The sequence below is a fragment of the Nipponia nippon genome, unplaced genomic scaffold (genome assembly GCF_047370975.1).
Source record: "Nipponia nippon isolate SJK-2023a ecotype South Korea unplaced genomic scaffold, ASM4737097v1 scaffold_10, whole genome shotgun sequence".
Lineage (NCBI taxonomy): Eukaryota > Metazoa > Chordata > Aves > Pelecaniformes > Threskiornithidae > Nipponia > Nipponia nippon.
The window spans coordinates 6,384,525-6,407,857 of record NW_028262291.1 but is presented as its reverse complement, the minus strand read 5'-3'; the positions used below and the strand labels follow the sequence as shown (position 1 = coordinate 6,407,857).

At 36.3% G+C, this 23,333-nt stretch overlaps 1 protein-coding gene across 1 annotated transcript in view; it reads right to left on the bottom strand.

Annotated features, from left to right (window-relative positions):
* The window catches only part of LUZP2 (leucine zipper protein 2), a 197,370-nt gene that overhangs the window by 56,003 nt on the left and 118,034 nt on the right, over window positions 1-23,333 (bottom strand). Inside the window, exons 6-7 of the mRNA XM_087746719.1 lie at window positions 12,468-12,530; window positions 9,052-9,114 (exon numbers count right to left, since the gene is read on the bottom strand). Coding sequence (XP_087602845.1) covers window positions 9,052-9,114; window positions 12,468-12,530 — 126 coding nt within the window. The remainder of the gene's footprint in view (window positions 1-9,051; window positions 9,115-12,467; window positions 12,531-23,333) is intronic.

Sequence of the window (23,333 nt, the reverse complement as noted above, 5' to 3'; positions counted from 1 at the left end):
TTTCTCCGTACATTTTTGTTGATATTGTGAAAATACACTATACCACCACTCAAGGCGGGGGGGAGGCGGGGGGGCGGGGGGAGAAACAACCTACTACAAAAGAAATCAAATTAAAAAATAAGATGTTGTGCTTCGTGAAAACAAGAAGTACTCACTCACCATACAGTGATAAAAGACCATGTAACAGAAGATGAGGAAATGGTGCCTATGCTAACTATATTATCTCAACCAAATAGCTATCTGAAAAGTAATCATGCCATCTCTTACCATCCAAATACCAATGACAGATATTTATGCAAGATTCCTAATAAATTTTACAAAAAACAACTAAGCAAATTTCAATTTCCTGTCTCTCCCACGGGCCTCAGCTTCTACTGAGAAAAACAATTCAGTAATATCCTGTCTTGAAGCATTTTTCTACATCCAATAAGTAGCCAGATCTAATCATAAATAATTGATAACCTGAAAACCAAAATTATACATCCAACACTAGGCAATATGCAAATACGTATCTAAAAGTGTACAAACACATTGACATGATCAAGGAAAAAAAAAAAATCCCAAAGTGAATAATCAACAAAAGCATTATAAAAACAAAGAAAAAATATCATAAGCCTTCTCACGTGGAAAGAAAAAACAAAATCTAGCAGTTTCTAAGACTGAACTACCGCATGCAGCACGAGCTATAGGGAACCTAAATCATGAAGACTAAGTCCAACACTCATTATACCACAGAGCAGAAATACCTCAAGGAAGATCCCACAATCTCTTATCTTAGGACTCAAAGAAAACAGCAATTCTCACTCATGACATTAACCCATAAACCCCTGCACAGCCTACCCCATCAGTCATCCACCTCAGGATAAGACTTGCCACATTGATCAGCAAAAAAGTCCTGGCACAAATTTCATATTCAATCCTTTTATTCTCAAAACAGCAAAAATTGAATTCTGTAAAATTATTGCACTCTAGAAATCCACAGATAAATAGAATAATCTTCATATAACCACAACTTCTAACATGAATAAAATCTACACTATACTTCCATTCCCTCATCCATCAATGCAGTTGCTTTGAGGAATATACTTACAATTTTCTTCCTGCCATCCTGAAGACTTTCAACAAACAAGGATACTCCTTCAAGAAAGCACACCTATTTTCAAGCAAGTCATCAAAGTAACAGCTGTACATCATCACACTGCAACATGAAAATTCAGCTCTCCCTATTCAGCTCTCCTTAGCAATGTGCTCCTGGCTGTCATACATCACCAGATACAGCAACTTCTGTGAAAGAGCATTAATTACTGATTAAGCTATTAAACATATAACTTTACTGATTTTGTAATTACCTTGTATTGCAAATGCTTTGAAAGAAAAAATGTCATCAATCTTTCTGTCTGGCTTTGCACAAACCAATGTATACAAATGGAACCAGAGCACGAAATGCAAACCACTCCATAAACTCTGGGTTTATAGACAACCTGGTCTGCATGTATAGCCACCAAATCACTGGATTTGTTACTCACAAATGTTTAGAATATTAACACAAAGATGATAATTCCTGAGCTAAAGATGAAGAAAAGCATTTTGCAATACTTGCCATGATGCTGTCTCTTACACTCAAAGACATTTTCTACAAAAGAACAAATCATAGTTTGAAATAATTGCTCAAAATAATTCTACGGAGGACATCTCTCAAGGTCTGGGGCAAATTCCATGTGATATCTTTGATACAAAGTATTATTTAAGCCTTTCTTCCCCAAATTATTTTAAATTTTTTTTAGTGGTTTGATATATGACTTATTTCCACCACCACCTCCACCCCTTTTCAGCCAAATTTAAATGCTATGGTACACAATACCTCCTTTTTTAGGTGTAGTCCTAAATTTTTAGGCAAATTGTTTTAGATAAAAGATCATTTTTCTCTCTAATACGACTCTGTCCAAGTACAGATTTACAAGAGTTTTCACTTGATTGTTTTCTGTTAGCCATGCTTGTGCATCACCACTTTTATTGCTTTAGGAAGTGGTATTAGGCTCTAAGTTCCTTACAAACTCATCAGGATGGATGAAGAACCTGAAGACTGGAAAGAATATGCGTGACACCCATCTTCAGAAATTGAAGAGGTCATGACTTATAGATCCATTAGTACAACATTCATTTTTGGAGAAGTACTGAAAAGAATAATCAGACTACCTCTCTAGGAGACAGAGTTTTATTTGTTATATATATCATTCATGAACTGAACAGTGAACTAAACATATACTCATTAAATATTCTGGTGACATCAAACCAGAACTGTGTGTGTCATAGAAGATGGGATTTATCTAAATTTATACTGACAAACTGGAAAAAATAGGATGACATTCACTAAAGACAAGTATAAGATGCTAAATAGGGACAGGAATAATCAATAAAACAAATATAGAATATAGCGTAGTAGGGATGAATGACTCAAGATGATATCATCACTGAATATATCGTGTTTTTGTAGAAAAGCCAAAGAACACTGTTGGTACAGACTACAAAAAGCCTGTTGCTCTGTTCAGCATGAGTGTAAAGTCCAGCTGGACTTCAGTGTCCATTTTAGGGCACTGCAAATGGACACAGACCAAAGAAAACAAGTTCAGATGTGACTAACATGAAGCATTAATGGTGTGCAAACATGTACTGAGAAGCAAGACTGGAAAAAAAATTCTACATATGTTAATCCAAAAAAAGAACAACATTGTGAGAGAGACGGGATAATAATCTCAAAATATGCAAAATATTGCTTTAAAAGAAGGTTTTGTTTGTTTGTTTGTTTGTTTTTTAAATCTACTCTCCAAGTCTATAGGAGATAGCATGATTAACTAATTGGCTTCAATGTCAGTAAGAAAGACATGTAAGAAAACATTTTCTACTACTAAGGCTAATAGACTAGAATAGACCAAAGCAGCAGAAATACATAGAGTTTGAACTACTGCAGGTTTCTAAGAAAAAAATTAGATGAGCATTGTGAAAGAATAAGACATACATATTTGAACCTTCTGTGGAGTCAGAGAATATGGAACACCCTTTCTATTTTTCATAGTCTCCTAAGAAAACAGCTTTTGCCAAAACTGAAGCAGTGCTGATGGGATTGACACATATACATAAGAAGTTTTGATCTCAGTAAATATGAAGTAACGTTTCCTATTTATGTATTTGAAAGGAAAAATCTATAAGATTATTTTCAGACTTTTCATTTCATCATCTATCAGACTCTGCTTGCATTGTGGGCTCTTTTAATTTCATCTTCATCCTCTGTAAGAAAAGCAAAGGCTTATAGAAAAAATAAACTCAATCCAAAGAAAAAGAACCTCTTTTTTGCTAATAAAATCATCAAAGAATAATATACAACCCACAGTAGACCAATGAGATTAAATTTATCAAATAGAAAACATCATAAAATAAATAAAAACATAGGTAAAAGGAGGTTCAGTTTGCTACTTTAATTCATTGTGTCATTTCTGGCAAAGTCCAGGGAAACTTTTTAGAGAACATTTTCCTATCTGAAGCTTTTGATAGTTATTCTCTCAAAATAATATGCTTAAAAATACTCTACATTAAATGTGTAATAACCAGTGAGTCTCTTCTTCCAGATTCTATTCAGTTGTTATGCAACATGCTGAAGTCAGCCTGTAGCTTACAGAACTTCTTATCCCTAAAAAAGTCACTGGTTTAAGATCTCTGCAAAAAAAAATCTCTAATATTTTGCTTTACATTTATGTTTATAACTGATATTTTATAATAGCTTTTTTTGTTGCTTTGTTTTTCCTAAGCAGCATTGCTAAATTTCCCAAGGGAAGTCGCAGAAGATGCAAATGCTGAGGAAACACATTGGATGAATAAACACACTGCAGGTTAGAGAACCTGTCTGAAAGTGAGATGAGTTGAGTATTCTCTCAGGGAAGTTGATATGACAGGCCCATAGGAAACTGTCCTCAGTTTTCTCTTATCATCTCCTTTTAACATTGAGCTACAAAAGTTACATTCAGCATTACAGGGCAATGTAAAAGCATTAGCAAAGATAAGCACATTCTTTTTGTGCTAAATAAATCAATGTACAAATAAAGTTTAAGGAAAACAATGTTGCTTTTTTGGAAAGCTTTCTTCAAGGAAAGAAGTTGTTTTATGGTACTTTGAACATAATGAAGAATCCTTTAAAATGTGTAAAACGGACTAATTTTTCAAACATGCGAGGTCAGATGAATTCTGTGGTTGATAACAATTTTAATACAAGCAGGTGCAAATCATGGGTGAAGTGAATGTACATTTATGGAATGGCTGGATTTGGATCAAGCCTGACTGCCAACTGTATACAAATATTTAGAATTGTATTGGAAAACCCAAAACTTTTGCATCTTCATACACGTGCAAGCACACAAAGCACTTCTGTAAAAGGTTATCAAAGATTTAAAATAATGTAATCAATTATTTCAAGGCCAGATATCAAGGTCATTTATATTTTAATGTTTCACACAAGTTTTCTGCTAAGTCAGGTCTTCAGTGGTTTTGTGGTGGGTTTTTTTTTGCTTGTTAGTTTTTCTTTAACCATTTCACTTCTTTCTCTGTAGGGAATGCAGAATCTCATAGTCTGCATCACAGAAATAAATACTTTGTAACTCCGGGAAATAGGTTCACAGTGGCATGGAATTAACTACTGCTAATAAAGAGGAAAACACATAAGGTGGCATCAATTTTACTTTAGAGGGAGGAATGGTATAAATATTTCCACATCCAGTCAGTACAATATGAAAACAATTTCACATAATTTTGCTTTTCTTTGGCTCTATTTACAATATCAAATGTATGGTTTAAAGTATTTTCACACATCCAAATAATGAATTGATTGGTGTAGCACTATGTGTTTCAAAGAATTTAGAAAATGGTTTTGACTACAAATGTCAGACTTTTAAGTACATGTTTAGTTAGGTAAGTCATTAAAACACATCTTTTGCCCCTTACATATATAGTCAATTCAGGTGTTTCTCAGTAAGAAATACTTCCTCAAAACAAGTCCTTGAAGGAAAAAAAAAAAAGATTATTTTTAAACCTGCCTTCTCTTTCTTATACGTCTTTAACTATATCTGGTGTTATTTCATCTAGACAGCAGAATGTGCCAATTGCCTAAGTGGTTATAAAACAAGCCTAAATTGGAGATGTTGATATGGTACTGCTTAGTCCTTCAGAGGTGTTGAGTGCTCAGTACCTGAAACACTATTTATTTTTAATTCTTTTCTAATTTAGTAAAACATGTGACGACTTCTAGGACAGTATAGCCAAATGATGGAAAGACAGTTATTGAAGGAGGAATAATTTGAAAACAAGGGGTTATGAATGCCCGAAACAAATGTAGATGCCGATATAGCAAAGCATTTAAACTTAAGAGTACTTCACTGAATCAGGGTTTTAGAACCATAATTAAATTATTGTAATTAAGAGTGGACTCATTCAGAACTAGTAAGTACCTACTTAAAAAGGCAGCTATAAAATTAAGAAGCTTGAGTGAAAATTTTTATTAATCATTCCTTATTTTTCTCATTATAATACAAAACAAATTTCATCTTTTGTCAACTCTTTAAGGATACTACGCTGCATGGTTTAAGGGACTGAACTTCGACAAAGAGACAGGAGCTCATATTCTAATCTCAGTAGAGACACTGACAACCTCTGTAGCCTGGAGTGCATCACTTAATTTCTGTGACTCTCACTGCTTCTCGATCGTATGGCATTATATCACATACAGAGACAGAGAAAAAAATATAGATATACATACACACATGCTACATAATTAATCAGCTAGATTACAAAACACCGAAAACATAAGGAGAGTAAATACATGCCAAATGTGATGAACTCATGTTTTATTTACTACCACTTGTTAAGTTACTGTCACATATTGTTAAAAGTAAATATAATTTACCAATTCACTGGTGTCTTAAAGGAGAAAGCCGTCTTTTTCCCCCTGTCATCTTCTTCTCCCACTTAATCCCCACAGCTCAGTCGGTACAGAATCATTGACAATAGTTACCAGAATTTAAGAACTAGTTTCTCGATGTTGATTATGCAAAACAAAAGCAAACAAAAAAACCCCCCGACTTACTTCACATATATCCTCATTAATTCCACCACAGAAAGCAATAGTTTAATGGGCATGAACAGAAGCAGTCCCTCATGCCCTTTAGAAATCTAGTAGCCTCAAGTTTACATCCTTCTAGTGAACTGCTATGAGAAGCTTGCAATGTTCAGAGCTATACAGAGAACAGAATTCCCTAAAGTCCTCAGCAAGGCACACAGAAAACGTGAGGTTTAATGGGGTGGGAACGTGGCAGAAGGGGGAAAGGGCAGAAGTCACATAACATGATGGTAACTAGCAGCCAGGAGATTATCTCACACGCACCATTCGTGCTCTGTGCTGGCAGAAGACTATTCACCCACCATTTTGATCTTTTATCAGAAAGAATCAGAGCTTCACAAAACGGCCTCAACAGTAATGATAACATGAAATCTGTTTAGTTTCTAGTCTCAAAGCAACTAGAAATGAAATACCACCTGTTCTTGCCCAAACCTAGCAGCCTTTCTCTGATCAGACAGATATTTAAAAAGCTTTCAGCCCTCTACCAAATGGCTTCTACTCTATTCAGTATGTCTGTATTTGGACCTGAAACACACACAAAACAGCACACTGAACCACGTTTGCTGTTCCATTTTCTTCATAAATCAAATTCCCTTTAGTCAGGAAAAAGATCGACAAATAAACCTGACAAAAATATTTCTGCCTACACATAAAGGATATATCAAATTAGAAAATCAGGCAATCACATACAGAACTGCATAGGGGCAAGAGATATTTCAGCTATTTGCACGTGTAATTCCCAGTACATGGGCTTTGGAATCCATTTCACAGTTCATTAACATTGTCTATCTAAAGTTCTCAAAGCATTTTTAATTACATTAGTTCATAATTTCCCTAAAAGGCCAGCAACATTTTCACTATTTTGCAAGTGCATTCAGAGCAGAACTCACCCTACGTAACCTGGGACCTACATCTGAGCTGGTGGCCCTAGTATTCCTTCATGATCAAGAACTATGTCTATTCAGTGTAGGTCAAGGATTTTAAGGCATAATTCATGTGGTCAAATGTAGACATTGGCTTTAAGGAGAAGATGTATTTCCCAGACTCCTGCAGCAGTACTGAATAACCCTCCAAGAATTAGAAATGCAGTCCACAGTGCAGACATCCATATCCAGTCAGATGAGACCCACTTCTATTCCCATTCACCGTAGACACATTGCGTCCATTGCAACACAAGTAAACTCCCTCCCCTCCACCACAAAACCCTGATCTTTACATCTATACCCTAACCACTAAACTGTCATTCCTGAGGAAAAGCCTTCTAAATAGTTTACTGAACCAGGATCAAGGGAAGGCAGATTTCATTTTATGTATGCCAGTGACTTGCCAGGCAGTCTTTCCCATTTGTTCACTTCTTCATGCTCGTGTTTTCCTTCTCCACTTCTGTAAGCCGTTTTCAGGTCGGCAGCTTAGGGTAGGAGTGTTCCCTTCATAAGCATTACTACATGACCTGATAATTCAGATACATTTTCAGGATCACTGCATATTAGCATAACGAACACAACAAGCAGATAGTAGTACTGAACAGTCCTTCTGCCTCAGCCAATGAAAACAAGCTTTCACACCCAGGCAAGTTTAGAAGCTATAATCTTTTCCTCTGTTCAAACTCTCAATTATAGCTAAACTGAAGAAAAAAAAGTGTTATTTTTGTTAATGCTAGTTGGTATTAAAATTTAACTGCCTAGATGTATAATATGCCTAGGTCTTATCTCTAAACCTGCTCCCCTAGTTTGGGTCTTATGATGACCAGAAATAAGTGTTCCTGAAAAACCCTGAAATCAACTTGCACATGAAAAAAAAAGGGAGGAAAAAACCAAAAATCACACAAATCACGCTGCATATTTTAAATGGCCTACGTTATTCCATCTTTACAGTACTATGTGTGCAACAGAAAGACAGTAGAGAGAGTTAAATACTCCAGAAGGCAATTTGGACCTCATATCGAGGTGAATTACTTTTAAGTAATTCTAGCTCTAGTCACTTTGAAGATGACTACTTATCTTCATCCTTTATGCAGGGAATAAAAGCACTACTCAATTAGCAGCCTCCAGTCAGGTGACCTGAATCTCTCTTCTCCTTCTTTAATGGGGATTAACTTCTCCCTGTGTTAACAAGGACTTGATGCCCTTCAGCAAAATGTCTGTATGTTTTGTCCTCCCTCCCTTCTTTTTTTTTTTTTTTTAAAATACACTAGCTAGACAGGCTGTTCATTTCAATTGTATAAGGCACAGACATTTCATCTTTTTTCTAGAAGCTTCAGTTTTGGTAAAGATGTTTCAGCCTATAACAGGAATTTGGCTACAGGAACCTAAGGATTGTTCAAGCTTGTCACAAACACAAAGATTTGCTTTAAGTGTTAACAATAATTGAAATTGCCATGGAGGACTGCTAATCAAAGAAAAAACAAGAACGACCTGTAAAACATTCTGTTGTTCAGTTAGAAAGATGAAAAACATGTTACAGCATCTATGGAATAGGGCAACAGGTTTTGGCCACCAGCAGGAAACTAGAACATTGCTTTATGTAAGTGTGTAAATACAGATATTCATAAACTGAATAAATTCCACTGCTTTTGTATATTTAAAATCAAAGACACCAGACAACTTCCTAGGCTTTGAATCTTCTCCTCCTTGGCTCAGAAAGCAATTTAATAAAAAGCACTGTCCCTGTTAGAGTGTTTTGCAAAAAACAAAAGCAACGAAAATAGATGATATTTCTGAAATTACATTATGGTATTATGTCTGTCTTTGGTGTTTTGAGTTTTTTCGGTATGGTGAGAAGGAAATAATTCCCTAGAACTACAGTAATAAAGGCAGCTATCATTTTCCCACATTACTTCAATACTATATTAATTCTAATACTTTATCTAACTATAGTGAAATAAGACTTACCTTAAAAATCAAATCCTTTTTCCCATAACGAAGCTCTTTCAGCTGGGCTTGGATCTTTTTTGACTGAAAGTAAGGATAATAAAATCAGGGTGTGTTTTTTTTTATTTTAAATATTTACTTTTAAGATCAGAGAAAAAAAGGTAGCAAGTTCTGACAACAGCAGAAACTAGATCAGCTTTACAATGCAGAAAAATAACCAAAATCAAAGTTAATTGCTTTTCCAGGTTAGCATGTCTAAACCAGGCAAAAGTATCAAGGGAAATGTAGATTGGCACTCACCTAAAGCACATACATGTGTTAGTACTATTGTGAATAGCTGTTTGGCTTACACATTTTAGACATAAGATGCTATTAATACTTTCCATGAAGCACAACTGAAGGCATCACCTCCATAGTAAAGAATCTTCTTTTTCTTAGAGGGAAAAATTTTCCATAGTGTTGCATAGGTTATTCTTTGTAATGACCAGGGAGATCCAGATAGTATCCAAATAAACTAGGTTCTCAGTTTGTGACCATGTCCTCTAAAATAGGCATAGTTATGTTGATTTATATCAGCTTAGGCTGATATTTACTTTAAATATTGTTAAATTCATCCTTACAATAATTTTAGGTAATGGTCTATACATTCTTTTATTTATCTAAACAAAATATAATAGAAATGGGGTGTTTTATACTACACCCAACTATTTCATCCCTTATCTAAGAATTCTGTCAAAATAATAATTTCTATTTAATAATACCCACAATCTCAACTGATATTCAATAAGTTTTCTCGCATTAGTTAATACCAAATATTTAGAACTCCTTGGAATGGATTAGAAGTCTGTTACACATTTACTGAAACAGCACATCCATAAACATAACATATTACAGATGGTAGTATATCTTTCGTAAATTGGAGCTTTTAGAAAGATTTGATGTCTTTCCAATTGGTGCAGTCAAATTCAGTGACAGACTTTTGGGAAGGATGAATGAATCTAAAGGTAAAATTTTAGACCTTGCTTTAAATATTTAAGAAGTAAGGCCAAATTGGTTACTGTATTCTGTAAAATCAGAAACAAATAGCCAACATCAGTTCAGTTCACTTCTTTCTTCTTTAACTATATCTGCTGTTATTTCATCTAGACAGCAGAATGTGCCAATTGCCTACACGCAATAGCTCTGTCCTCTCATCTGGACAATGCAATTGGTAGAGCTATGGAATATATTCCACTTCAACTAAAGACCAATGAGAAAACCTTAACCAACTTTGACTATTCTAGGAGTTCTGCTTAAGAAAGTATACGTGTCTCTGTGACATACAAGGTACCCAAAATGGCTATAGAGGAATCTAAGAGTTACAATTAAGGTATCACTCATTTGCTAAATCACAAACCTGTGATGAAATTAGGAGTTACGGAGCTACGTGTATTCACTGTGTAATATAAGTGACGCAAAAGTACGTATATGACGTGTAATTCTTTGTGATAAAATTTGGTTGTTTTGTGGTTTTTCTGCACTTCTAGGGAGAGGATATACAAAACCTTTTCATGCAGTCAGCCAGATAAGGTCATCGTTAGATACAGGCTGATAACAATCTCTAAACCACAGCATCTGGGAATATTTCCCTGGCACATGCCCCTTTTTGTTCCCTGGGGAGCCCGAGGTTTGCATCATGCTGCCTCCCTCTCTCTGGGGCTCTGAATTCCTGGAGAAGAAAAGTCAGCCATATAAACCATATAGGATCACAAGCATGCTCCTGTCTACGCAACTGAGCAACAGGGCTCACCAAAACTCTTTGCATGCAGCCTGAGAGAACAGAACGAAGCAGGAGCTTCCTGGTAGGGAATTCTATCCACAAAGGGTATTTGATCCAATAACTAAAAGGATGCTGATTTCACACAGTTATTATGCTTGGTGAGCATAGTACTTAATTAAAGAGGAGAAAATACACTGTGTCTCTCTGCCTCACACCAGCTAACTGGCAAAACAACAACAAAAAAAGGATGCTCCTGTAAGCATCTTTGCTTGTTCTAATGGCACTAACCCACTTAAAAGCCACGAATTTGCCAGGATGATTCATAAAGTCTGAGATTCTTAAGGTTTAAAATACACTCGCAATCTGCTGCCTTGAGAGTTACCTAGCTTATGTTTGGTTTTCTGAAATTCTCTGACAGCAAGCCTTGTCACACTACACTAAATTTAATTTAATCTTAGGCTTCACCCTTAGATTTAAAGACATTTATGTTGCAAATATTAAAGGAGACATAATCAGGGAAAAGATCTTCAAGTTAATTACCAAACATTCAAGATGTTATGTGGCTAGGAAAAACAAACTTGAAAAAGAGGGGAAAACAGAAAGCTATGTTGCACTCACTGCCAATTTTTTAGCAGTCAACAAGGGAAAAAAAATAAATTTGTATTCATATACTGTGGCAGGTTTGAAAGCAACAATGGTGATATAGGAAGATAATACAGATTTTGACTAGCTAGCGAAAAACACCCAAACCCCTATTATTTCCTACCACTGAGGATTTCTCAGAAACAGTGGTTGCAGATCTTCAGTTAGGCTAAATAGCTAATATAACTAGAAATCATTACTTTGACCTTATCACTTTTGACCTCTAAGTTAAAAAGTCGCCTTTAATGAAGAAAACACATTCAACCATAATTATGAAAATTTTAGTCAAGAAGAAAAGTGCTACGCTTCTGTTTCATTCTGGCAAGGTGCAATCACTTTCACAGAAGTTATATATGCAAAAACCATGACTAAAGTCATGTAAATGAGTAAATCAGATTCATATATAATTATATTCTCTTTAATGAAAAGTTAAATAGCTAAAGGGACTGCTTGCATGAATGCAGTTACTTGTATATTTACATATTTGCAAAACAACAGGACTTTTGTATCATCCAACCTAAACGATTCTATGATTCTGTGATCAACTATCTTTGCTAGCTTGCTCTTCAGTAGAGGGGAGATTTCTTTCTCTGCATTTTATAAAGTGACCCTCTTTTCCTTGAAGTAATGAAACATTCTAGGAATCAATAATAATAAATCTTTCCTGTCTCTAGAAATTACTTTTAAAAAGGTATTTAGCTACTCCTGTCTTACTCGAGGCATGGAGATCAGGGAAAGGAAATCAGTTTTATATATGTTATAGATGTACAATATACGTCTACACAGCTAGATATACTTTTCATAAGCATGCCCAAACTTTATTTTATTTGTCTGAAATTTGAGTTTGCAGCTTGCTTTCTAATATATTTGAGTTGCTTCTAGTGAAGTCACAGAAATAAGTTGAGATGAGAGTGCTTTAGGAACACTCACCATACATGCATCATATATAACCTATACCAGAACCTCAGTAGAAAAGACTTCGACGCAAACTTCTTTTGGGTATGTTAGATTTAGAATAGAGAGAAACCTTACTTACCTCTTCTGCATGAATACCACAAAGCTTGTTTCCCGACAGGAGCTTGTTTTTGAGGCTTTTGTTCTGAGAGGGCGGAAAAAAATAATAGAGTTTATTACCGAGAGTTACTGAAATATTAAGAGACACTTTAAATATTTGATCATACTAGTTTTATTTTATACGTAGATAACACCTTCAAGTCACCAGCAAAGACACAGATAAGAAGATGAGATAGATGCATCATGGCACCATATCCTCTCCTACAGAATTCTAAAAGGTTATGACTTCGCATTAAAACCTGCTTTCACAGGAACAGGACTGCACATAGAAACCTTCCAAAACACTCCAGCAACTGAAAGCAATTTAGATTGGATGTGCTGAGGTAAAAAAGGAAAGAAAAAAACCCTCTAATCCCTACCTGGTGTCAACTGCCTAGCTCAATATCATTTTCAGTAAATCATTAACAACTGCATAACAGGGCCAAGATCTCATCACTTGACCTTGATGATCAAATTCATGGGGTCTTTTTGCTAAATTTCATAATTTAAAACTCCAAGTAATCAAAAACTTTAGAAGGTTAGCTACCTGATAACATTTTGCCAACTCAATATGCTTTTTCATGTAGGAGTTTTAAACGTATTTCTTCTCATGTTCAGGGAAAATAATAAACCTTGATGAAATGCATTATCAATAGTCTGGTAATTCTTTCTGCACTCTTCACTCATATTATCCCATAATTGACAGTCAAGGCTAAAGATTTCTTTGTAGTGTGGACATCTTTCAAAACTGTTCAGAAACATAAGTATTCAATAAGCAGATCTTCAAGTGCTAGACATAACATGCTTACACTAAAAAGAAATGAAAAAAACACCAAAAACAACTTCTCCTGTGCTAACAAACTGCAAACACACCTACAGAAACTTAGCCCATCATATTTCAGGAATGTATATTTATTACTGAATAGCAATAGCTTTCTTGAGTATTATGCACAAGAACAAGCTGGCATTAGAGAAAAAAGGGTAATTCCATCCAAGACATCCATTCAAATTTAGGCCCACATCCCACTGAAACAGTGGAAGCTTTATTTCCAAAATCAGAAGCTTGGAATTGTTCTTGAAAAAACTTTTCTTATTAAAGCGAATGCAAAGAAACTACAATTCCATTTGAAACCTCCTTTGCACAATTCCAAAATAAGAAGAAGATATGACATCATTTCACACGTTTCACTGTTGCTATCTAACATGCACCAACATACAGCACTGCAAAAACAATACATCTTTTCCATCTGTTTGACACGGGCACCTACAGTTCTATGACGCAACAAAAAGGAGCTGGGATGTTACTTTGAATGCGACAAGCCAGATTCTGCCTCACAAAATGTGATTTGCAAAGGGATGGGTGGGGGGAGGGAGAACAAACATTGTTCTCATAAGTCTCAAAGTTGATTAGTTTTTGTTCTTTATTTGAAAATTATGTTGTAGCTCATCACAGAGCAGCCCCTTGTTGTACTAATCACTGTAGAAATACAGAACAAGACAACTGCTTCTGCACAAAGGGAACTGGGTAGCAGATACAGGATGAACAAAGATAAACCAAATAGAAGCCAAAGAGATGAAGCACACCCAGCTCATCTATTGCTCACGAGGGGTGCACCCGTAAAGAGCTATATCATACAGTGATCACACAGTAGATGTGATTGGTTTCACATAAAAGATCGGCATCACCTCTCGGGGCGATGGCCAAACAGATGTGCCGAAGGCACAGCTTCATTAGGGAACTGCACTTCATTAGCCCAGGAAGTCAAGGCATCACTTCGTTTTGACTAACTAGCTTCATTATTCTTCAGTCCCCCTACAGCCTGGCGATCGTTGGTTTAGGTAACAGACTCTACCCATAATTCAGAACCAAAGTAAGAATGAGTTGTAATCCTTCCGTTTTTACTCATTTATCTTCCTTTTACCAAGCATAAGCTACTAGGAAATACTTCTATTAATACATTAACAGCTCGCAAGTAACTTTTACACGTGCTGTTTTGAGAAGGCCCTGCAGTAACCCAGAATGCAAAGAACTGAATGCCTACCACCTCAAAAGGACACACGTCGTATTAGATGGTTGTCGCAATTTCCACATTTTGTGCCAAAGTAGCCTCGCAAAAGAATATAGTTCAAAAAAAAACTTAATGAAAATATTTAAAGTTAGGAGATGGGCTCCATTTTGGAAATTTAGCTAGGTTTAACAGGATTTACCAATACTGTCTCATTATCCAGTCTACTAGCAACAAAAAAAACCCCGGGGTTACCAGAATGTAGGTAAAACAGTCATGATTTAATCTGCACTTAATGTTTTTAGAAATGAGAGCAAGCATTAAAGGTTACAATTATCAAGAGCATAATAAGTAGGAGATTGTCAGAGGTAGATGACAACTTCTTGCTTACAATTTGAGTGTTTACGTTACTTAGCAAATCACGTCACTGTCAAATATAGCTTTGCATCCTAATTAATAGTGATCATTTTCTATAGCAGAATGTGAAGTATGCCAGTAAAAACATGTGAAGCATAATAGAGCCTGATTTGTTTGGGATTCTGAATTAAATGTTTCAAAATGAAGAGTCTGATCAGGTACATATTCTGTACGTTTGCTAGAAAGGGGTTATTCCAAATCAGACCAATTAATCAATGAGATTTTTAGGTTACAAATCCTTGTTGAGTCAGGACAGAAGTTCTGACTTCTAAGTCTTAGATAAGGATTCAAGAGGATGCTTCTTATTTTCCTATTGAGCATCCTTCAAAGAACAACAATAAATAAGGTAAACTAACTAGAAATTTACAGTTTTTATTTCAAACATTTTATTTGTTATGAAGTACTTGAATGGAAGAGGTCTTGGACATTTCAAGTTTAAAAACCAATAAAAGTTTAAGGAATGAATGAAGTATCTGTAAACACGCTTTAACAGCCTCTTTAAAAATTATGCAGAATAATGATTTTAATTAGACATGGCCTTTTAGACTTAGAGAAAGGATACCATTATATTCAAACTAAATAGGTATTTTAATGTATTTGAACAACTTGGAAAGCTTATAGTACAAATTGTTAGCTGGAGTAATCCCATCATTAAGCCCAGTTACTGTAGTATCTAATTCTTAATTTACTAAACCTTTTAACTCATTTGCACCAGTAACTTCACTGCATCCCTAAATTCAGGTGCAGAAAACTGCTGTCAGTGGTTGCCACATGTGCAGGAATCCTGTTGTCACTTCCCATGCAGTCAATTCTTACAGTCCTGGTACCCACACTCAAGAAACAGTACCACACCTGAGTACAGTGGCTATCAGCGTCCTCCAAAAAAGTGAGAACTCTCAATGACAGCTTGTCAGTTTTGTTAACATATTCTTCACAGAATTTCCATACTGAAAATAAAAAGCTTTCTGCCTCATTCCTAAATAGATCTGTCAGTCAGTCCCTGGGCATTTTTTTTTCCTTTCCTCTTATACTGACATGACATTCACATATTTTGTTTTGAGTTCTGATTTTATTTTCAATATGTGAGACCAGGCTTAATGGAAGCTGAATTCACTATATGAATATTGACAGTAACCCCATATTTAGGTTGCCTAAAGATCTCCCACTGATATAAAAGCACACAGAAGAAGCTGCAGTGTCATAGCTACTTTGCCAGTGTGCCTTTGGAACCTGCAAGGAAAAAACCCCTTACTTGCTGGCTAGAGGGGTATATATTCCTTTCTATTCCTAACTTTTGAAAATAATCCCTTCACTTCTGTCAGTTATTCTCCTGAATCAAAGGCCAGTATCCAGCCAAATTAATTGCCAAAACATCTGAAGAGACACACCTATACATTGCTACAAAAGCAGCAATCCCTACCGTGACAGACTCAGCACATCATCTCACCAGAGGACGGGGAGAGAGGGAAGAAAAACACGGAGATATGACTACCTTAGCATTCTTAGGAAACAATAACCATGAGGCCAGTAGTCCTGTCTTTTCATATTGTTAAAGAATTTTACTAACTTTTATCTCAACAAAATTCAGGTTTCCTTCCCTCTCCCATCTCATTCTCTCTACAATATCAACACATAATGGCTGAGAAGTGTGACGGGTTCTTTTAGTAATTTTTTTTTTTTTTTTCAATTCCCATCTCCCTATTGGAAAACTTGGACGAAGACTTAAAAAGAAAAACACAAACTATACACTTAAAAACTCAATAGAAGCACTTTTACAGTTGCAGTTTTAGTTCCTTCCTTTTCTGCAAACTCATTTTATTAAAAATCATTAATTATATAGCTACTTACTGTATTTTTTCATAATATCCCCTCCTTATTTAGCATATACCATAAACACCTCACGAGGCAAGAGTCATAGTTTATAGGCATTGTTAAATGTGACAAATTACCCCTGGGTCCAGTGTAAAGGGGTTTATCATCATCGTAAATCTGACGTTATGAGCATTAACATTTATCTGATGTATCACATATTACAGAAGGGTAAAATTATGCCACTGATGTAAAAGGCAGTTTTCAGATGTCATTTCTTGAAGTTAGGTTATCTTGACCTCTGGCCACAGAGATGACTGCTTTAATACTCTCATGTTTATGTTTCATAATTTGAAACACCAGTATTACCTCTTTGAAACAGCACCAAGATCTCAACCCAGGATGAAAAAACTATACAATGTAGACATCATCAGTACAAAACAAGTTTAGCTTGCCTGCTAGCTTTGAAAGTGTGAGGACACAAAGTATGTTCGAGGAAAGAAAATCACTTTCTCTCTCAGAAAATTAGTCCCAGCAATCAACTTCAATTCAGACATTTTATCTGAGGTCTGACAGCAGTTGTTTGTTGTATACAAGATAAATTTGGCTTTGCCTCCCCTTGATGAATGGCACAAATCAAACCAGGCTGAGCCCCTGCTCATCACTGGAACATTTCTCTCTTATGGGCATCCTATTAGAAAAAAAAGCCAAACCCAAGAACAACAAAAAAACGTGGACTCTGCTCGGCAGGAGTGTCAGGGCCAATTGCCAAGATGAACTGTTTTCCATCTCCTGGTAAACCAAAGCCATTCACTGTGCCCTTAGGAGGGAAATCAGAAGACAGCAACAGACCAAAATCAAATATCTGGACTTATCTGATATCACAACATATTGGTACCCATTTTGCTTTGGATATTAGCTTTGTATTTGACGATGATGAAAAACGTTTTATATAGCATGAAACAGTGCGACTGCTTTAATCCCAGCAGGGTTGGCTCAGCCCTTCATCTTTCTGAGACAGATAAACTGAGCTTCCTGCACTCTACTATGTAAGGTTTTTCAGAAAAGACCTTAAGTACCACAGTTCTACATTTCCTTTACGTCCTGTGAAGACATTGTGATGTTTTGTAAGAGGACGAGTTTGCCTTGATATTCTTGAGAATGTTTGAGTCTCTTTTCCCCACAGTTTTTCAGTGGTCAAGTGTGTCACATAGCTGAAGGACTCTTCCCCATCAATGTATTTCAGAACTGATGATGCATACATGAACTGCACATTTTTCAGATCTGTCCGGATTTAAACTCAGAAAGCACCATTTTCCTTCTCGCTCTGAATTCCTGGGAAAAGCCCACTTTCACCACAGCCAGGCTTCAGCCTCTCCGTGCCCAGAAATGCCCTCTGACACCTCTGCCTGCGCTGTACTTAGGAGACACATGCAACACCCAGAAGCTGACAACCGAACTGGGTAACCCCGGCAAACACATTACATTGCTGCTGCTGTAAGCTGAGATGTATTTGGACTTTTAATGTCCTCTTTTTTGGTTTGGGTTTGTTTCTGTAACCTGTCCCCCTGTCTTACACTGTTACATTACAGATAAAGGCACATAAGAGCCAGCTTCCCCAAACTAAAAGTATACATTTCTTTTCCTCTACATATCTATCTCTTTTAATACTAGAGGCTGCTATTTTTTCTCCCGAATTTCAGATAGTCCAGCTGAGCTGAAGGAGTTGATAAGCAACACACAAAAAGCTCCTATTTGAGCTTTTAGCAAGCGTTTTGGGTTGGGTGCCACAGGTCACAGGTACAACTGTTTAGAAGCACACTGTTTCCATGAATCCCCAGGCACGCAGGGAAGCCCAGACACCAACGCAGTCTTCGAGTGAACTGAGCACACACTTTTGTTGTTTAGTTGAGAAGTGCTGTGTCCACAACTTCTTCAAAACATTAACCTGGAATAACTTGTGCTCCAGGGAAGCAGAGAAAAGGAAGGGCAGCATCAGGAAATACAACCAGGCACACAGAGCTCCCTCCTGACAAAACCAGGTTTTGTTAGTATCCCACCTTTGTGCATATATGACAATTATGCACAGCAATAGCCTAAGTTTATACGAAAGTCTCTGCTCCAGCAAATAAGCAATTCCTTATGTCTGAGGCACAGTAAGTATGGCCTGCAGTTGTGCCCCATATAATCCCATTGTGTAAAACTGAAATGCAACACCGCTATCTTCTATCTGTGCTTTATCAGCCATCTAACATTTGCCAGATGACAACATCGATAACTTCAGGCAACTGCTTCCATACACGCTTCTGCTACTCGAGTCCTGCCTTAGGTGAAGTTTGTTGGGGGTAGCCTCTACTACCATTGCTGCGCATCACCGGCAAATCTCTCCATTAAGGGAGTTTTGGTTGGTTTGCACTAGTGAAGTGGCATGAGGTGGTCTGAAGACATCTCTTAGCCATGCCTACAACCATGGTTTTGCTGCATCATAAAACAGGTGCTGTAACAATGACAGCACAGTGTTAAATGAACCAGAGTAAGGAGATACAGAACAACAATAATAAAAAGTATACAGTTTGGATATTTGGTTGTTTTTTTTTAATCTCTCTATCTCTTTCTTTAAGTGGAAACATGAGAAGATAAATATACATATATTTATATATTTAAAGTCATAACAAGGTAACACATTGCAGTATCTTGGATTGGATCCAGTATAGATAGTAACTTTTTAGACACATTCCCACCTGATCATGCAAAAAACCTGGAAAGTATAACACAGGAAAAAATTGTAGCACATGTTGAGATTTGATTCCATCCTAACTGTGGAACAGATCAGTGTGTAAATGTGAGCCTGCCTACCACTCAAAAGGAAACAGCAGCTTAGAGGCAGTTAGAAGTTTCTTTGTATCTAAAAAATGCATTTCATCTGTTGACTTACAATATTGTTACGCAAATACAGAGTAACTCATCTTCGATCTAGCCTTCCTCACGCACCTGTTCTTTTCTCAGAATCTTTGCATGTATTTCAGCTTTTTAATGTTTCCACACGGAAAGTCTGAACACTGCCTTCTCCATAAAAGCTCATGCCTACAAAAATTCTACTATTCTCCCCTGCCCAAGAAGAAGTGTTTAAGTGCTCTTGAAAGGCAGCTGGATTTAAGATGTTCTCCCTTGTCATTCACTGACAAACCCTTAGCATTCTGAACAGGATTAGTGCGTTTTAAAACTTTAACGTTTTTACAGAATGAGGTAAGATGCCGATTTTCCATAGCAGTCTTTTATATTAAAAATGTGCTATGGGATCTAAGGAATCAAGTCACTTTAGGGCTCAATCATTCATGATTGTTACTAGAAATACTTCTGCTCTGAATTCAAGAGAAATTCATAATGCAGTTACTCAATCACCAGCTATGTGGCAGTCTCTGGGACTAGCTTTTCTTCAGGTAAAAACAGTGGCTGAAAAGCTCTTTAAAATTCTGATCAAAGACATTAATTTTAGTAATGACTACTATATTTGAACTACAATTTGCACTACATTTAAAGATGTAGGGTTTGTTTTTCATCCCTTTTAGTCTGTATTTTGAATTGCATGTCTCCAAGTCACAATAGGTTTTGCTCATCTAAGGTGAGATTTATTTCCTGTCCAGTCCTCACAATTAGAATCACTTAGTGAACAATGCCTACGCAGAACGCTGCAATTCGTTCATGGTGAACAGTCATTTGGGAGCTATCACTATTCCTTCTGTTTACCAGGTGGAGTTCAGAGTCTTCACTATGTCCTGTAAGCAGCCTGTAACCTGCTATCACCTCCATGTACTGATAAAATAAAATAAAATAAAATAAAATAAAATAAAATAAAATAAAATAAAATAAAATAAAATAAAATAAAATAAAATAAAATAAAATAAAATAAAATAAAATAAAATAAAATAAAATCATCGAATCATAGCATATCTCGAGTTGAAAGGGACCCATAAGGATCATTGAGTCCAACTCCCTGCTCCTTGCAGGACTACCTGACACTAAGCCATATAATTAAGAGCGTCGTCCAGATGCTCCTTGACATCTGACAGGCTTGGTGTCGTGACCACTTCCCTGGGAAGCCTGTTCCAGTGCCCGACCCCCCTCTCAGTGAAGAACCCTCTCCTAATGTCCAATCAGAACTTCCCCAGCTTCACTCCATTTCCATGTGTAAATAAAATAAATGTAAATAAAATGTAAATGAAATAATTTTTTAAAAAAGAGAGCACTGGAGACAGATCTGCTCTGTAAAAGGAAGATTACAGTACACTGGTAATTCTCTTAATACTTGGGAACTTGCTGCACTCTTCCTTAATCCAAAGCTTTTCTTTCTATCCAAAATAACTGAAATTTGGCAAATTTTCACACTTGCTAAAACACGCACCTGAATATTAATAATCTGCCAGAGTTTACAAATATACACCCACAGGTAAAAAAATTGTTTTCAGAAAAAAAACAAGTTCCTGAATGACTATTATTGTTTATAGGGTTAGGATGCAATATCAAATGTTGGTACATGCAATCTTTTCTATGCATGTTTTAAATAGTTCACTGGGGAAAAAAATTCTCTCAATCTCTCATCATTCAGAAGCAGTGGATTTCTATGTTACAGCAATGAACCAGTGTACTGGACCAAGTATTCTTTTTTTCCAGGGTGTTTTTTGCTTTTGGATTGGAAGGGGTCGGGGCAATTTATTTTCCTTATCTCTGAGTAAAGATAGCTCATGATGGGAAAATAATACACAAAAATATTTATTGGACTGATTTAATTTTCAATTACACCTTTCCGTCATTTCAACAGGATTTTGTCATGGGAAAGCAAACGCCATTTCTAATTCTTTCCATGTCAGATATTCTAATTAAAAACATAGCAGCATATTAAATACAGAATCCCATTTTACAGGATTTATATCTGAAATGAAGGGTAATTGCCTATGCCATGCAAGATTATCTAGAGAAGAAACCTGACAATTCTTTGATCTTTCCCTTTGGTAGATGTGGCTGAGTGCCTAGGGAATGGTTTGTGGGATCAATAAAGCAGAACACCTAGTTAGGTAGACGTTCGCCTGAAGCTCCTTCTTTTCATTTGTTCAACATTTGTGAACAGAATGGTGAAAAGAAGCTGGTGCTGCTGCAAGCTGCAGGTTAGGCTTATTAAAAAAAAAAAAAAAAAGCTCAGCAAGAGCTCTATTAAGGCAAGGTCGCAGAAATGAAAAGAGCATTCTGAATGTGACCAAACATGTAAATAAAAACAATCTAAATATAAAATGCATTTCTGACTTTCAAAAAACAGGCTCCTCTATGACTAGAAGAGTGAAGGGCCATACTTGTTACATTCTGCTCTACAACTTCACTTTTTCTGCTGTACCAGCAGCAGGAGATGAAATGCTGCATTAAGCATATTTTAGATCCTTGCACATATGCATCCCAGAATTGTCAACACCTGTCTTAAAACATAAATGGCATAGTTATGAAAGGAGAAGGGCAGGAGATGACTAAAGAATACATTTATGCTGCTCTCTGTGGAGTCATATCACTCAGGTTCACTTTAATATTAACAGGTTCTGTCTCCTGAATTCTCTCAGTAGCAGTGCACTGAGTATTTGTTGTTACAGAACTTTTTGGCCAATATATTTAATTTTTAAAAGAAGTTTTGCACGTGCCATCTACAGACATCTAAAACATACATCAGCTGTTATGAAGAAACTACTACAATATCTTTCAATTAGGAAACAGATATCCCTGAGGCAGTTTTACTAGATTGACTCACATATTAAACATATTTCCACCATGCTGTGCTCATTCAGTATACTGAGAGATAAGTACCTACATAACAGGTACTAGATAATACCCTCTTCTTGCCTCTGTCCTGATATGGTGTTTCCCCACCTACAGAACACAAAGTGATTTCCCGAAGTATAATAATTTCCATGTTAGGAGGTTCCAGCACTTTCTAAAATATTATTTTTAATTCACATATTCTATGCAGGCACTATCACCAGTGCTACAATGTTTGAAAGGTGAGACTTCTGTAAGGGTAGAGTTCATATCAGGAGGCAATGTAATGCTGGCTCCATCTTTGGAACAGATGAAGTAGAAATGAGTTCACATTCTCTTATATTTTGTTAAGCAAATCACTGTAGCAATTTACCACAGTCAGCATGTATAGTAAAAACATAAGCCACATCCATGTAACTTCAAAACATCAGAAGCAGAACCTAAACACCATCCACTGTCCTACTGTATCAGGTGCAGGCAGCAACACAAGCTCTACCTATGGTTGAAGCTGGCAGGACGTGAGAGATGATCTTCAGCCTTGAAGTGGCCTGGCTGCATTAACAGGGAGACTGTGCCATCTATAAGCAGCATGGAGTAAATCAGTAAACAGCTCACTTAATGCAAATGTAGGGACAGGACGGTTTGCATAGGCAGTCAGGGGTATTCTTACTCTACTGGCACAGAACTCTAATCCAATCATCATTAATCTTTAATAATTTCCTAAAAGTCATTCAGCAAGATGAAGAGAAGTCAGCTAATTCAGAGGACCCATACCGACATTTTTTTGAGCCATTAACACTGTTTCTTCAGGAATCATTGAC